Genomic DNA, 15,382 nt, shown 5'->3' with positions numbered 1-15,382 from the left:
GGAGGTGTCACTACAGGGCTGCTGGCTCTGTCAGCCTTTTCAGAAAAATTTAAAATGAGCTCAGGTGCAGGAAGGCCTGAAACTGCCGTGAAAGTTTAAGACCAATAACAAAGTGAAGGCTAAATTTAAATGGCTGGTAGTTTGTATTTTCCAGCCGTTTTATAGCACAATCAAGAAACTGTTTTCTTTCAGTTGTTATAAAATACATCAAACATGATTTAAAAGAAATCTGACGCCTTGAAATTAGGCCTCTGTCTCTTTAAGAAGCTCCTGCTCTTTTTGACACTTTCGTCTTACAACAATGCTCCTCCATTAAGCCGTTTGAAACCTTTCATAGGAGGGTTGGACTGAGAATCAGCTCATATAATGAGCTCAGCAGATCTGCAGTTCCACCAGGTGTTTGCTAATTGCTGCAGCCACTAGTCTGGAGGAGCAGACTGGGGGAATAACAGGAGATTGGCTGCTTCAAGCAGCAAGTCAAGACAACTTCTTTCAAATGAATGAGAATGAATGGCTCTCCTGGATTGGCAGTTTTCCAAACTCCAACTAATAGCACATCAACCAGCATTGCATTTCAGCTTCGCAAGACATGTTTTATTCCTAAGACTTCATAAATGCTCCATAAAAAATGCTCCTCCAGAAAAATCTGTGAATGTACAACAGTTGGTGCAACATACTACAGCTTGCACATACTGTAGTTACCCAACAGAACATTGTACAGGTGAAATGGAAAACTACCCACAGGACCATGAAGTCAGATCTCAGGAAAAATCCTCTTCATGATGTGAAGAGGAAAAAAATCAAAAGCTTTTACAAAGTTAAGCACTTCAGGATGATTAATAATGCATCCAGACTGCCTACATGTACAGGTTTTACGTTACAGACAGGTAAAGTGGGGGACTGGGACCTAAAAGCAGATCTCTAAGAGAGCTGAATACGGACAGAATCCTGAAAACACGTCGGCTTCTTTAAACATCACATTTAACTGAGGCTCCAGGATTTGATTTTGGTCTCAATAAGAGCAGAAAACTGGGTTTATTCAACAAATCTGGTGCTTCTAACCAGCTAAGTGGGTCAGACTCTGCTTATTGTGCCAGAGAGCTGTAACCAGAAGCATCCGAATATTATTTTTACATAGAGAATAAAGTACAACTGGAGAGCACAAAAACCATTGATTCACCAATTTCAGATGAAAGGATGACATTTACATTTCAGAACAAGTTAAATTTTCAGGATTAAGTGCAGCCATGTTTCTAAATTGGCTTAATCCGACCCAGTTTCACCACAGTGTCTGTTTAACTTCATCTGAGCTGAATATCTCATTTAAATTTTGTGACTTTAACACAGATTGAACTCTGCAGTTAAGCTTTTTCTAATTTGTAACAAGAAAACATGGGTTTGTAATGTTGGAGTGTTTTGACAACAGAGCAGAAGATTCAGTTCAATTTGGGACGAAGTTGTAACATTTGTTACATTTTCAGCAGGTGTGGTTCTCTTTCACAATGAACTGAGTCAAACCAAACCCTTTGAAAAATCTGTTGCACCACATGTCCATTTTAGCTTGCAGCTATAAGCTACGTTAGCTAAACTAACTTTGCTAGTTCAGCTGTAAATATAGTAAATATCACTGATATTTATCTTAGTGCTACCAGAGGTGGGTAGAGTACTCAAAAACTGTAATCGAGTAATATGTTCTATGTAGTTTTATTGTTTATAAGTTAGAAAGGAGTTGAAAGTAATTCTAAGCTTGTAGCTTGTTTATTGTTGTCATAGCAACTGCCTGCAAAGAAGGCTGTCAGTTACAAAGTTTTAACTTTATCTCATAAGCAGATCCCTGTGTTATATGTTTTACTTTTATTTCTCTTTTGCTGCAGCAAACCCTTTATTATTTGTATTTGAATGTATTTTTGACTCTTTTTGTTAAGAAAATAGTATAGATGAAAAGTTATACTTTGTTTTAATTGACCAATTTATGTATGTATTTATTTAACTTCAGTTTTTTACTTTATTCATTCTACTTTGAAGGTTGCAAGACCTTAACTCCAACACTGTCAATGTGGTTATTCTTTATTTTTATTATAATATTGTGATATTTGTCATTGTGTTAAAGACCCCAATGTACGTTACTGTTATTTGTTTGAAATAAAGTAAAAGACAAAGTTCATAGATGTGTGACGTCCCATGGGAACTATATATTTAATGTCCAGTGATATAAAACGTGAGCGTAGCAGCTGTAAGCGGGTCGGTACCTGTCTCTGGTGCTGCAGGTGCTGGTCAGGGGGCAGCAGAGGGACGGCGGGTCCAGCTTCAGGGACGTCCCCCGGCGTTTGTGCTAAACTCGGCCTGTCGTCTCGTTCTGCCTCCGTCGGCTCCGCCGTCACTCCCATCTCTGGGAAACCCTCCAGCTTCTCCAACTGGAACAGATGAGCGAGTCAGGAACAACCGCGCTCTGATTCATGCACTCTGTTCTGTTTTCGTAGCAACACTTCCTGCCACAGATTGGCAGCTTTTCCGAACATTTACAGTGAAGAAGAAGACAGGCAGCCACTGTTGAGTCTGGAGGAAAACACACATGATTCATATTCTGGACAATTACACACACACACACACACACACACACACACACACACACACACGTGGACTTAGGTGGAGTAAATCTGGCAGGAATTAAACTGGGAAGGAAAGCAATACTTTCTGAAACTGTACAGTAATTCATGCATTTCAGATAAAAAATAAAACTCAAACAGGCCACTCTCTACATGGCAGTTATAGCTTATAAAAGCTTATAAAGGGGATCTGCTGGTTTCAGCAAGTCAAATTTAAGACATGGACACTAAATCTTACCAAGTATTTTTGATCTAGTTTCTAGATGTCTTAGTACACTTGAAATAAAACAAAACTAACAAAAGTAATTTTCAGAGGAGCTTGTTGTTTTAAGTCAATAATTCCTTAATATTGAATAAATAAAAGTACGAGTTCCATTGGTAGATTATCTCACTTTTAACAAGACATTTTTCCCATAAGTGAAGCAAAAAGCTAAATTAAAAAGAAAAAAAACTTGTTGATAAAAGACAAGTACTTTGTGTTGTATCTAACTTTTTCATTTTAAGAAGATTTTAATTTGCTAAAGGCAACCTATTATGCAAAATTCAAATTTTTTCATGTTAACACTTCCAATTGGGCTTCTAAAAACAACCAAAGTGACTAAAAGAAAAAAACATCCAGCTGTTTTAGTATCTAAAAAATAAGCTGATTCAAAAACCTACAGATTGTTGAGTCATAATAGACTGGGCACTCCCTCGTTACCTAGCAACCCCAGTGAAGCCCACACTGTTACCTAGCAACTCAAATTGATCTCCAGCTTGTGTGGTCAGCTAGTTTCACCGCTATACAGTGGCTGCTTGAAAGGAAAATTACTTGCTGCATTCTTGTTGGTTGTGCAGGAGGCTCTACTTCTGCTTTTCAAAGATGTGCGTCTATATAATTGCACATCTGTTAGCAGCCATTTTCACGTGTGAGTGTGAACATTGACTTGGGTCATGGCCAGCAGCAACTTATTTGGATTTAAAGTGACAAGACGTCCTAAAACAGCTCAAGATGGGCAGAACTGACCAGACTAAAATTTCATATCTAAAACTGATTTTGTCCAGAAAAATGTAATGGACATGTTTTGTTTAAGCCTACCCTAACCTGTTCAAGGAATTCTTCAAGTAGTTCAATGTCTCATATATATGCTTTTATTTTGAAGTGCTTCCTTTTATTTTGAAGGAGGTTTGTTCCGTCTATTTTCTTCTTCTTGACGTTCGTCAGCTGATCTGTTTTCTGTTTACTGTTGAGCCCGGTGCCACAGTCATTGATGATGTGAGTAGAGGTATCAGTCATGTGACATGAATAGATGGATGCTAATTATCACTACTGACACAGTCGTTTAGCTGCTGGTATGTTTCTATAGTTTTGTTAATGTCTGTTTTATTCTTAATGCGGTTGATTTTTATTAAAACTATCTAGCATTTAACCGTTAGTTTTTGAGCTTTGACCAGTTAGAGCTAGATTGGTTCCAAGTTTTGCATCATTTAAATTTAAACAGCCCTTATCGCAGAGGGAATTAATGCCGATGTTTTTTACTTGCTTGTGAATTGTTATATTTACATTTTTTGCTAAATTAATTTTAAACCTTTATTTATTATTTCTGTGTTTTCAGAAACTGCTTCAATTTATGTGCACCGTTGACATAATTCTTCAGGAAACCTATTTAAGCACCTGATGACCAGCGTGCTTTCTGACCGAAGCCCTGCAGTGGTCAGTTAAGAAAATCCAGCAACAGAGGTCAAAATCCTCAACACATACATTCCTTAAGATCATTAAATCAATGCTGCAGTATTAATTACAGCACTCGGTTTTCCATCAACAGAGATTTAAACAGCAAAGGTCAAACTTTGCTGAAGGCTGTGATCTCCAGGAAATCCTCTGAACAAAAAGCAAAATGAAACACAACATGAATCTCAAAGATTGCGGCTCCAATCAACCAGAAACCAGGGAGGATAACGAGCAGAAGTGGAACATCGACTGCAGAATCGACAAGTCAAACAGTAAATGAGAGACTCAATCAAGCCTGGGAGCCACTCGGCTGTCAGACCTGCAGGTACACGAGTCCCTGTGGAGACAAAATATCTCCACCACTCCAAACGACTCAGGATGAGAAGCTCGGTTTTTATCGTCTTTACTGCTTTGGTTTTAATAACCTGCAATCTGACAGACTTTAGAAAAAATCTGCACTGAAATCAAGAAACACGTCCTAAAGTAACAAAGTCAGTGTCTTTTTATAAAGTGTATGAAAATATCTGGTTTCAGTTGTAAACTATGCTTTCCAAATTTAGGCTTTTAATCAAGGGTGAGATTGCACTTTATCTCAAAACTGTGAAGTTTGAATATCAAGTACTTTCAAGAACTATATACAAAAATCAAGCACTTTCCAAACCTGGAAAACACCAAATTTAAGCACCATGAAATTCACTCAGTTGATTGATCATTAAGGTAAATAGTCTGAAACCTGCAGCAGACAGATAACCGTCTTTGTTTGTATTTTTGAGAGCGGCAGCTGCGTGACTCACGTCGGGAGCGGCGGTCTCGTCTCCAGAGTCGCCCTTGCAGCCGAGCCTCCAGTGCAGCAGGATTCCCCTGAGCTTCATGTAGAAGATGATGGTGTTGCGTCTGAACAGGCGCACCTCTTGCTGCAGCAGCGCTCGCTCCTGAGCCCAGGGCGCCTCGTGGCTCTGGAGGCCCTGAAGCTCCAGACCTTCACGCTGCGTCTCCAGGCGTAAACGCTGCTCCCCCTGCCACAGAAAAACATGTCGATTTGTACAGATTATTAAGCTAAAATCGTGATTAGAATATAAACACATATACCTATCTGCATTTGATTCTTCAACTAAGCACTAATAGCCTCAATTTATGGGTTTCAACAGCTGTGCTAAATGTCATTTAAATATTAAAAAAATATTTAGACAACTGCACCACCAAATAAAACCATGCAAACTAAATTCAAAAGCCTTTACTGGCTCAGTAAAACAGTGAGTATCGTAGAAAAAAAGCAGTTTCACCAAATTTAATAATTAATTCCTCTCCTGCACATTAAAGTGTTTATTATTTACGTGCAAAAAGCTCAACCTGCACAAAGTGGAATGAAGTCTTCCTTAAAGCCTTGCTTTGTCCAACTAAGGTCCAAATCTCTGCTGTGATGTCACGACGTACCTGAGGCAGGTTGCTGCCAGGCTCCTCTGGTCCTCCTCTCATCCGTCGTTCGTGATCCAGACGAAACTGAACCTCAGCAGCCGCCGTGTCCCGATGCTGAACCCACAACAGCACAAAAAGAAAAACTTTTATTAAGATCCATGCAAAGGTTTTACCACAATCCAAGTTGTGGTAAAATGAGGATTTTTCTGCTGATTTTATTTGTTGTTGTTTGTTTATTCACTGCAAAAGAAACCACCAGTTGAACTTGTCAGATAACTTGTTTAAGATGCTTCAATTAGCTTTACTAAAGTATTTGGTACTGTGTTGTTTTTAAAGACGTGCATCTCAGTTAATTAAAATACCACTGAACATTTAAAGCTAATATTTGGTGGCATTACACAGAGAGTAGCTTATTTCAGCCAATTCTTCTGTCAATTCTGATGAATATGGCGTGTAGGTAATCAAAACCCAAATGTCAGTTTTTCAGAAAAATTTTAGATTATACAAAAAAAACAACAACAAAAAACAATTTAATTTTTGAGAATTTAATTTCAGAAATTTTTGAGAATTTTCTTTTTTTTTTTTAGAAATTTGCAATTTTTTTTTTTCAAAAATATGTGGTTTAAAATTTTCTCTTTCTTTTTGGAAAATTAATTAAGCGTTAATTAGCTGTAACCCATATATGAAAGTATTTTCTTATGCAATTTTCTTTTTTTAGATGCACATAAATGTATTTCTAATCAATGTTGCAGGTTGAATAATGCAGCTTCAGCAAGAACATCTCTTATTTGCTTTTACGTATTTTTATGAATATGGATATGATCATTAATGTTAAAAACTGATAACCACATAGCTAAATTTAACCCACAGAATTAATGTTAATGTTAATTAATTAATGTTTTGATTTCCATCTCTGCACCTCTTCAGTTTGCTCCGTCGTAAGTTGAGCTCCTCGGTTTGTCCTGACCCGGCATCACCTCTCTGTCAGCCCAATGTCAAATGAAATGCAAATCACACATGCTGACTGCGCGGTGCTAATCCTGCCATATCCAAGCTGCTTTCCCATTCACCCATTCATTTATTTCACCCCACAGATTAGGCTGCTGCTGAAAACATAGGAGATGAACAAAAAGTCCACACGAATGTGCTGTATCTGTGACTACAGCAGCAATGTGCCGCATCACCACTGCCAGCATTACGTAACTCTATAAACACAAACATCAGCCGGTGATTATGAATGGCCTCAGCGTATAGAGCCAGGTCGCTAAAAACAAGAGATACATGATATTTAAGGTGCAAAACGTGTATTTAAATGCTTAGTTTAATCAGTTGAGTCTGGAAAGTGAGTCTGTTCAGCAGTGGACCGGCGCCAGGGGGCATCGCCTCGCTTCGGGTGAAATGTGTGCAGACTCAGCTCTGATGCCTCTAACAGTCACTTCAACAGCAGATTTTAGCTGCTGACGCCTTGAAGGACGAAAAACCGGCAGCAGAACGACTGTAATCCAAACTATCACTGCGTGTATGAAATGTACGGGGAAAAACAAACAAATAAAAGAGATTAAAATCAAACCATCAGTAGCTATGGGGGTGTGACATTAGTAAATGTGACGGGAATGTATGGAGAAAAATAGCTGTCAAAAAACATGAAAATGTATGCAGAAGCCAACGTGTTTTTCTTTATAATTTCCTTCACAAACAAAACATACAATCCATATTATATATTTGATTTGGCATATTTGAAGTTTTTTTCTGTACACATTTACTTGTACATACACTTTTTTGACAGGAACATCCTCCATAGAGGTGAGATTGTGTTTATAGTCAAATGATTGTTGCTTGAATGTCAAATGCGATAAATTTCAGGGACATTTTTAAGGTTTTATAAGAAAGCTAACTGAATTTCACCCTATACAAACAAAAAGCAAAATCTAAATTAGACCAAAACTGATCACACTATAAAAATTACACAAAACATGTCTGAGAGGCTATAATATTTGCTAATAATAATAATAACAATAATAATAGTTTTGGGTCAATTTGGACACCCATTTCAACTCCTATTTTACGCTCAACAGGTTTGTATCCATGTAATAAACCGCTGCATACCAGTTAAGTAAATATTTTCAAGTACTATAACGATTAAAAGTCATAAAAATATGCTAACTGCAAGCGTAATTTATTACATATTTCTCAATTTAAGAATTTATAAATCACATACATAAACTATTTCTGCTGTTTGTGATTCAGATCCCTGTTTGGGCTAGTAGATTTATAAAAATATGTTTATTTTCAAAGTCTAGATTACTGACTTCTTCACAGTAAACTGGAGGTGGATTGTAAATAAGTATTTTAAATCACTGGCTTTCAAAGTGGGTGCAAAACGTTTGCACGAAGTGGCTCGTAGTCGATATAAAACATCATTTCCCACATCTAAAAATTCAAGAAGTGAAACTAGAAAAGCATGAAAAGGCGAAATAAGGAACTACTAATAATAAATAACAGTATTCCTAAATGTTTAATACGAAACATTTGAGCTATTTTAGTTTTACCAGCTCCTGTTAACTTTTAACATTTTTAACACAAAAACACAGTGGGGCAACTGGTGGACTTCTCTAGCACCTGTACCACCGGGTTTAGATCACTTTTGGGGGAAACCCTGTATTATGTAAGCTAATTACAAATGGTGCTAATGTCCGTTAGCTTAGAAATGGGGTTGACATGTTGGCCTGGCGCTGCTCTTGAGGCGACTGGCAGCAAGTGTCTTGAATGAGTCCGCTGGCGTTTTAACGGCTTGGTTTGGTTTCCGTCCCTTGTCTAGTAAAAATAGGCTGATGAGACTCAGTAATGTGGCAAACAAGATAACTGGAGTGAAGAAAGCCCAGCTCCAACAAATATACGCCCAGCGTGTGAGAGCTAAACTGATTTTTAACATCCAGTCTAGAGAGTTCGATTTTCTTCCATCTGATCATCACTTTAGGATGACTAAGATAGAAATCAGCGAATTAGGGGTTTCTTTCATTTCTACAGCCATTGTTGAGCTTTATCTCCTGGCTTCAACTGTATCCAGACCACGTTCTAGATTTTCTGAAATGTATATTTTATATTCTTAGTATCTATAAGTGCACTAACAAAATAAATGTGATTTTTTTACGTTTGTGTATTTTGATGCCTACTGCAAACTAATTTCCCTCTGGGGAATTAGTAAAACTGTAAAATACCAGCAGCTAGCTGACGGAAAATTACAAAAAAATAAATTTTCATAATTTTTATTAATCTACAAACCTCACAAAGATTTTCCTCCCTCACAGAATCTCCATCTTATTTAACTAAAACATATATTATTAATATTTTTAATCCATGTTTTTGGAGAAAATAGATTGTACTTACATTAACAATACATATACATGGAGAGGAACAGAATTTTAACATATAAATATGGTAAAATACCAGCAGCTGTGGTTGCCAGAATTTTAATGTATAAACACGGATTTTACCAGAACAGTAACATTCTGGCATCCGCAGCTGCTGGTATTTTACCGTAAATTAGATACTTTTTTTTTTTTACAGTGTATGCTCAGCATTAAAAGCTTCAGATTGTTTTCAAATTCTACTTAAAAATTCATTAAACCCTGTGGAGCTTCATTAGACGGCTGCTCACTCTAAGGTGAAAACTTTAAGTCCCATTTTGCTTTGAATCATTTTAGTTGAGGGAGCAATTAAACTAAAACAGCATCCGTCTCAAAACCTGTTCAGATCCATGTGTTAAGACCTGGCAGAGGGCCTAAACTGGTGGTGAAGTGGAGATATAGAGGAGGGAGGAGGCACTGACCTCTATTCTTAAAGCCAGGGGTCTGTGGTACATGGGGAGTCCCGTGGCTCCCCTGCTCTGGGCCGGGCCCCCAACCTGGCTCTGGGGCTCCACGCCTCGCTCCTGTCCTAGACGCCACTCCAGCTCATCCCTCTGAACGGACTGTGAGTGACATGGGAAGGGAGGGTAAAGGGGTGGTGGCCGTGGTAAAGGGGTAGAAGGGTGGGCAACGGGTACAAGGGATGGCCGTGGTCGTGATGAGAGGTGGGGGGGACATGTGTGAAGTGGATTGTGGACAAAATAGACAAAAGACACCAAATAGGGTAAGGGACCAAGGAAAGAAAGCAAGCAGGAGGGGGAAATTAAAATAAAAATAAATAAAATGATAAAGAATATAAGCAGGAGAGGGGACGCAAATAAAAAAAAATAAAAAATCAACTAACGGACTAAACGGTGTGGAAAACGGTCAGACTAGAGTACGAAGAAAAGCGCAAAAAGGAAAACCAACTTAAAGATGACGCCGTATGAGAGAGATGAGAAGAGAACGAGAATGAGGATGAACAAAATCATGGGCTGAAACATCTGATGGGAACACAAAGAGGAACAAAGAGAGGGAACCGGGGGGAAAAGAATGCAAAACACTTGTTATGAAGCGCATGCAATGGGGGATACATGAGTCCAAACCAACAGCTGAGAAATACCACGGAAAATTGCAGAGCGAGAGCTAGCACGCTAATGGTTTTTCCAACACATGTCAGCGCACAGTCATGTGTGCCATAGAAGCAAAAGTCTAAGGAAAGCGTCTAAAAGTCTGTATGAAGCAAATTATATCAAGAGAAGGTAGCATTGAAAAATTCATAGGGGTTTTAGTTGATATTTTTGAGCAGAAACAAGTTACAAGCTATAGAACCTCTTAACGTATTAACTGTGCTAGCATGTGCTAATGATTATGAGATAACAATAAAAGTTAAAGCTTCCCAAGACAAAAAGCATTGATCAACAGAAAGAAATATTAAAAGTATAAAATATATATGAATTCCTAATCAATTTTATTGTAAAATTACATACCTTGAGACTTAGTAGCATGTGCTAATGGTTACCAGCTAACTAGCTTAGTTTGCTAAGACAAAAAAGCATGGGACAAAGGAAAAAATAAAATAATATATAAATATAAAGTCCTAATGATTCCTCTTTTTTAAAGTTTTAAGCAGGAATTCATTAGTTGCATGCCTTGAAACTGTGCTAAAAATGTACTAATGGTTGCAAGCTAACAAAGTTAGCAAAAAAAAAAAAAACAACAACATTCACCAAAGGAATAAATACTCATAATGTTCCTCTAAAAAAATCCCTTGAAATTTTAATTTGAAAAAGGAAAGCTGCACTTTTTGAAGCTTGAACATTAATAATTATCCTCTGGCTATAAAGTTTTCCAAGACAAACACAACATATTCAGTGCTCAAAAATCAGCAAATTAGCTTGATTTTTTTATCTTAGGATTTGTTTCAAATACTGGCAGATTAAGTGAAGGTTTTATGACAAAAACAACAAATAGGATTCAAACAGAAGAGGGTGTAGCTGCTATTCCAAATATAAATATTTTTAGGGTAGTTATAGTAGAGGAAGTTATTTTGCATTTGAATCTGGTCGTTTTAACTGAAATGTTTAAGCCTCCGTTTAAACTTAAAAGTTTTTTATATCACACAGCAGGAAACATCAGTACAGATATTGCACTTAAATTTCTGAGCATCTATTCCAAAAAGTGAAAAAAAAAAAAAGTACTCTACAAATTTTCATCATATTTACTTTGACGCGAAGTCACAAAAAAGTTAAAGTTATGAAAAGTAGGTGACTCTGCTCTTAAACATTCTTGTTAAACTTTTAAGATGTGTAAACAAGCTAATGTTATTTGCCTTAGTTGAAGCAAAGCTGGAAGAAATGGAGAAGACTCAGTTTAATTTATTCCAGTGAAGTTCAAACTGAAATGACTTTAAAACAGAGTTCAGTTTGAGTTGGATTCATGTAATCAAACAGCAAACATCAACAGATCTTTATGAGCAAGTGAGAAAGAGCCACAAACACCCAAGGCTAATAAATCAAACCTGCTCTTTAATGGGAGAATGTGTACATTTCTCTCTGTGCTGCAGTCTTTAGCTCATTTATTGTAGGTAGAATTAAATAAAAACTCGTGAACTTGGAAGATGTTGAGCACTTATGCTCTATTCGTACTATTACCATAACTACAAGGTTTTTGCAGTAATCCACAAGGGATAAGATTAATTATTTACTCAAAATATTTGCACCTTTTAACTTTCACCCCTGATTGCATGACATACAAATTCATTTGAAACTGAAATCCCAGATTATAAGTCCAAGTGAAGACTTAGCAGTTTTTTTCATGGTTAAAATAAGTTGTAACCATTTCTTTATTCAGCTAAAAGGTCATATTAACTACTATAGAGTTTATGTTTACTATTACAAACAGTGAAAGACTCTTTTGTTGTGTAATAAATAGGAATCCAGCGTACATTGTTTTCTAAAAGAGATTATGGCTAAATTCTACAATCAAATTAAAAATTACAAACTAATTTTCTGCTGGAAGCTGAACCTTGCACACATACGTCAGATTTTAGGTCTCAACAATTTGTTAAATTAAAATCATCTTATAATCTTTAAATAAATCAAACATAATTTTGCCGGAGAAAAACTTCATCAGTAAGCTATTCACGTTTTTTTTCAACGTGAATTCTCAAAACTCCAAACCACGTATCGGCACGTTGGAAGCAAAAAGAGTGATAGCTGTTACCGCCTGTTGTCATGGAAACCAGGGAATTGCCATAGCAACCATTTTGTTTTTCACTTCTTAAAGCCAAGTGCAATAGTCTCACCAGTGTGTTTGTTCAGAAATCAGATAGCACGATTATGAAGTAAAGATGTTGTTCCGCCATCTTTCATTGTGACGGCTTTTTAACGTAGTTTTTGGAGATTGGCCACGTTAATCAAATATCCCCAATCAACTACGTGTGTAACCATACAAAAAAACCAATCACAGATCTGTATGCATTTGTAATAATAATAATTTTAAAAAAATTTTTTTTCCTTTTACTTTTGTCGGCAGTATACAAAGAACCTTTCTTCAATTTCTGAATTAACTTTATTTTAATATGTTCTGAAATCTAAAAAAGTTTAACTGACTAGATATGGTTGGATTTGTTTCAATGAATAAAGAAGTATACACAGGCGGAGCAAATGTCTGGATTGATCAAATATACAACAATGTAACCACTTGAAAATGGTCAACATTAATGCTTACTAATTTTTAAATAAGACTCTATCCATATTTTAAAAAGTTTGATCACACTTTAATCGGCAGTATGAACAACCACGCAAAAAAAAACAATTTCAGCAAAAACTTGGAACTGAGTATGAAGACCTGCTGTGTGAATGTAGCCTAAGTCACAGATTTGAGTCACTAACAATGAATAAAACATGGTACACATTTTTTTTTTTGTTCGTAATGTAACAAGTTTATGCTAACGCTACCCTGAGTTAGACATTATTATTGAATCTTCATTCGGTTGAGAACTTAACCCTGAATCTAGGAGTAGATCTGGAACATTTTCCTGGAGTTTGTTTTGTTTTAGGTCATAAATATAAAATTAAATCTGCAGTTAAATGTTTTTCAGGGAAAATACATTATAAAGAGTATTATTGTTCCTTTGGTGACTGTGTTGAAATGTATTTTTTTTTTTTTACAAGCATCAGGACTAAGTACTGGCTATTAAAGCAGCGGTTAGCTGTGTAAACCACCCAGCTTCTCCCAGACTAACCAGTAAATCCTACAGGTAGAGAAGCAAAGCAGGAACAAGTCATTAGACAAAATGAGAGTTCAGAAAGTTTTAAAACTTTCTCTACAAAGAAGACGGGGTTCTCCTAGAGGTATTATTATTTCCAACAGGGTCTGACTGATTTGAAAAAAACACAAGATGTTTGCTTGATCATGCAGCAGAGAGATAATGAAGCTGCTTTGGAGAAGTAAACCGTAGCGACATGTTTGCTTACACTGAGCCGCAGTAAAACATGGACAGAAAGCAGGATGCCAGGCAACAAGGTTCTTCCACAGGCCACTCATACAGCACCATGCAACTAATGTCACTAAACATGTTATTTTTTCCTCACGTTTTACAGTCTGTCTCTAAAAACACAATAGCGTTACCACTTCCCTCCTGTAGGTCTAAGTTTGTGACATGACATATTGTAAAAACACAAAAGCCAAACCATTTATGCAGCAAAAAAATGATAATCAGAATAGGGGTGGGCAACGTGGATAATTCTTTATAGCATTATTGTGATAATAAAAATTATAATAGAAACCGTATGAATTATTTTGCATGACAAATAATTCATAACCAGCTCTTGAAAAACATTTCTATTTGAAATAAGCTTCTTTTCAAGACCCAACATACTTAAAGAAGAGTGATTTATATCACTAAACTGCAAATGGAGACTTAAATTAATCATATTTTCAAATTTACTGATTTTTATTGATGCTCTTGTGAAACCTTTTTAACATTAACTGTAATTTACCACCACAATGATAAATCATAAGAAATGTGTCACAATAAATGATAAATGACACAATATTTGGCCACCCCTGCTCTTGTCATTTAGTAAATAGGAATCCAATCCAATCATTGTTTCACAACAAGATTTATGGTTAAATTCTACAATCAAACTAAAAATCATAAACTCATTTCTGGTGGAAGCTGTACCTTGCTCAGGCTAATGTACACATATATCAAACCGTTAGTATTAAACATTAACCCATATATTAAATTAAAAACAAATTTTCTCCTATTCAAATAAATAATTTTATTGGACCAAAACTTCATTAATAAGCCTGAGCCTTAGGTATGTTTCCTTCACAGTTATTTAAACAGGAACTGATATTTACTGACGCTCTTATGGAAAAACTGTGGAAAAAATTGTATTTTAAACATCAACTGGAATTTATAGAGAGAACGATAAATCAAAAATGTTGACAAGAAATATATTATCATAAACTATTCAATAATTGCCCACTCCTACTCTTGTCATTCAATAAATAGGAACATACATATGAAACCTTCAGTATTTAAACATAAACCAATACGGCAAACTAAAAAACAAATCTTTTCCTCTTCTAATAAATCAAACTATTATTCTTGACGAAAACTTCATCAATAAATGTAATAGTTTTGAATTTGCTGATATTTCTTGATGCTCTTGTGGAAAAAAAACAGTAGAAAAAAATAGTATTTTAAACATTAACTGAAGTTTATAGTGACAACGATAAATCAAAAATCTCATCATGACAAGGAATTCATCACGATAAACGATACGATAATTGCCCACCCCTAGATCAGAATAATGCAGCAGAAAGTTAAAGATAGATTTTTACCATGCAACAAATAGAGAAGGAGGCCCAGAAAGTTGAGCCAGATGGAAGAAGCTGCTGTGACCCGTTCAGTACTTACTCCATTCACACCAAGCAAACTCCGCTCAGTGCCCCGGGTGACTGGAAGCAGGAAGGCTGTGAGTGCAGGGAGGCGGACAGGCAGGGCTGCTGGCTATGAGGATGTGCATGGAGATGCAGATGTGGATGCAGCGGCAGCAGAAAGCGATGGCGGTGGGACTGAGGAGAAGTGGTGTCTATTGCCAGTGTGGCAGAGCTGGGTGGCTTATCATGGAGACACCTGAGACTGAAGGTCAACAGGGAACTACCACATTTTTGACAACATTCAATTTTTCAGGGTGATTTTTTTTCCCTCCGCAATTAAACATTAAGGTCAGCCTTAATAATAA

General features: G+C 36.5%; 1 protein-coding gene across 2 annotated transcripts in view; it reads right to left on the bottom strand.

Annotated features, from left to right (window-relative positions):
• Positions 1-15,382, bottom strand: part of mtcl1 (microtubule crosslinking factor 1) — a 71,073-nt gene that overhangs the window by 23,214 nt on the left and 32,477 nt on the right. Inside the window, exons 6-9 of one of the 2 annotated variants that reach the window (XM_014993390.2) lie at positions 9,563-9,703; positions 5,752-5,847; positions 5,112-5,333; positions 2,250-2,414 (exon numbers count right to left, since the gene is read on the bottom strand). In XM_014993390.2, coding sequence (XP_014848876.2) covers positions 2,250-2,414; positions 5,112-5,333; positions 5,752-5,847; positions 9,563-9,703 — 624 coding nt within the window. The remainder of the gene's footprint in view (positions 1-2,249; positions 2,415-5,111; positions 5,334-5,751; positions 5,848-9,562; positions 9,704-15,382) is intronic. The other variant, XM_088015059.1, reaches the window with a different exon arrangement.

This window comes from Poecilia mexicana, unplaced genomic scaffold (genome assembly GCF_051168715.1).
Source record: "Poecilia mexicana isolate PSO_F unplaced genomic scaffold, ASM5116871v1 scaffold_17, whole genome shotgun sequence".
In the NCBI taxonomy this organism is placed as follows: Eukaryota; Metazoa; Chordata; class Actinopteri; order Cyprinodontiformes; family Poeciliidae; genus Poecilia; species Poecilia mexicana.
The sequence above is the reverse complement of the archived record's forward strand: the minus strand, read 5'-3'. Positions and strand labels throughout refer to the sequence as shown.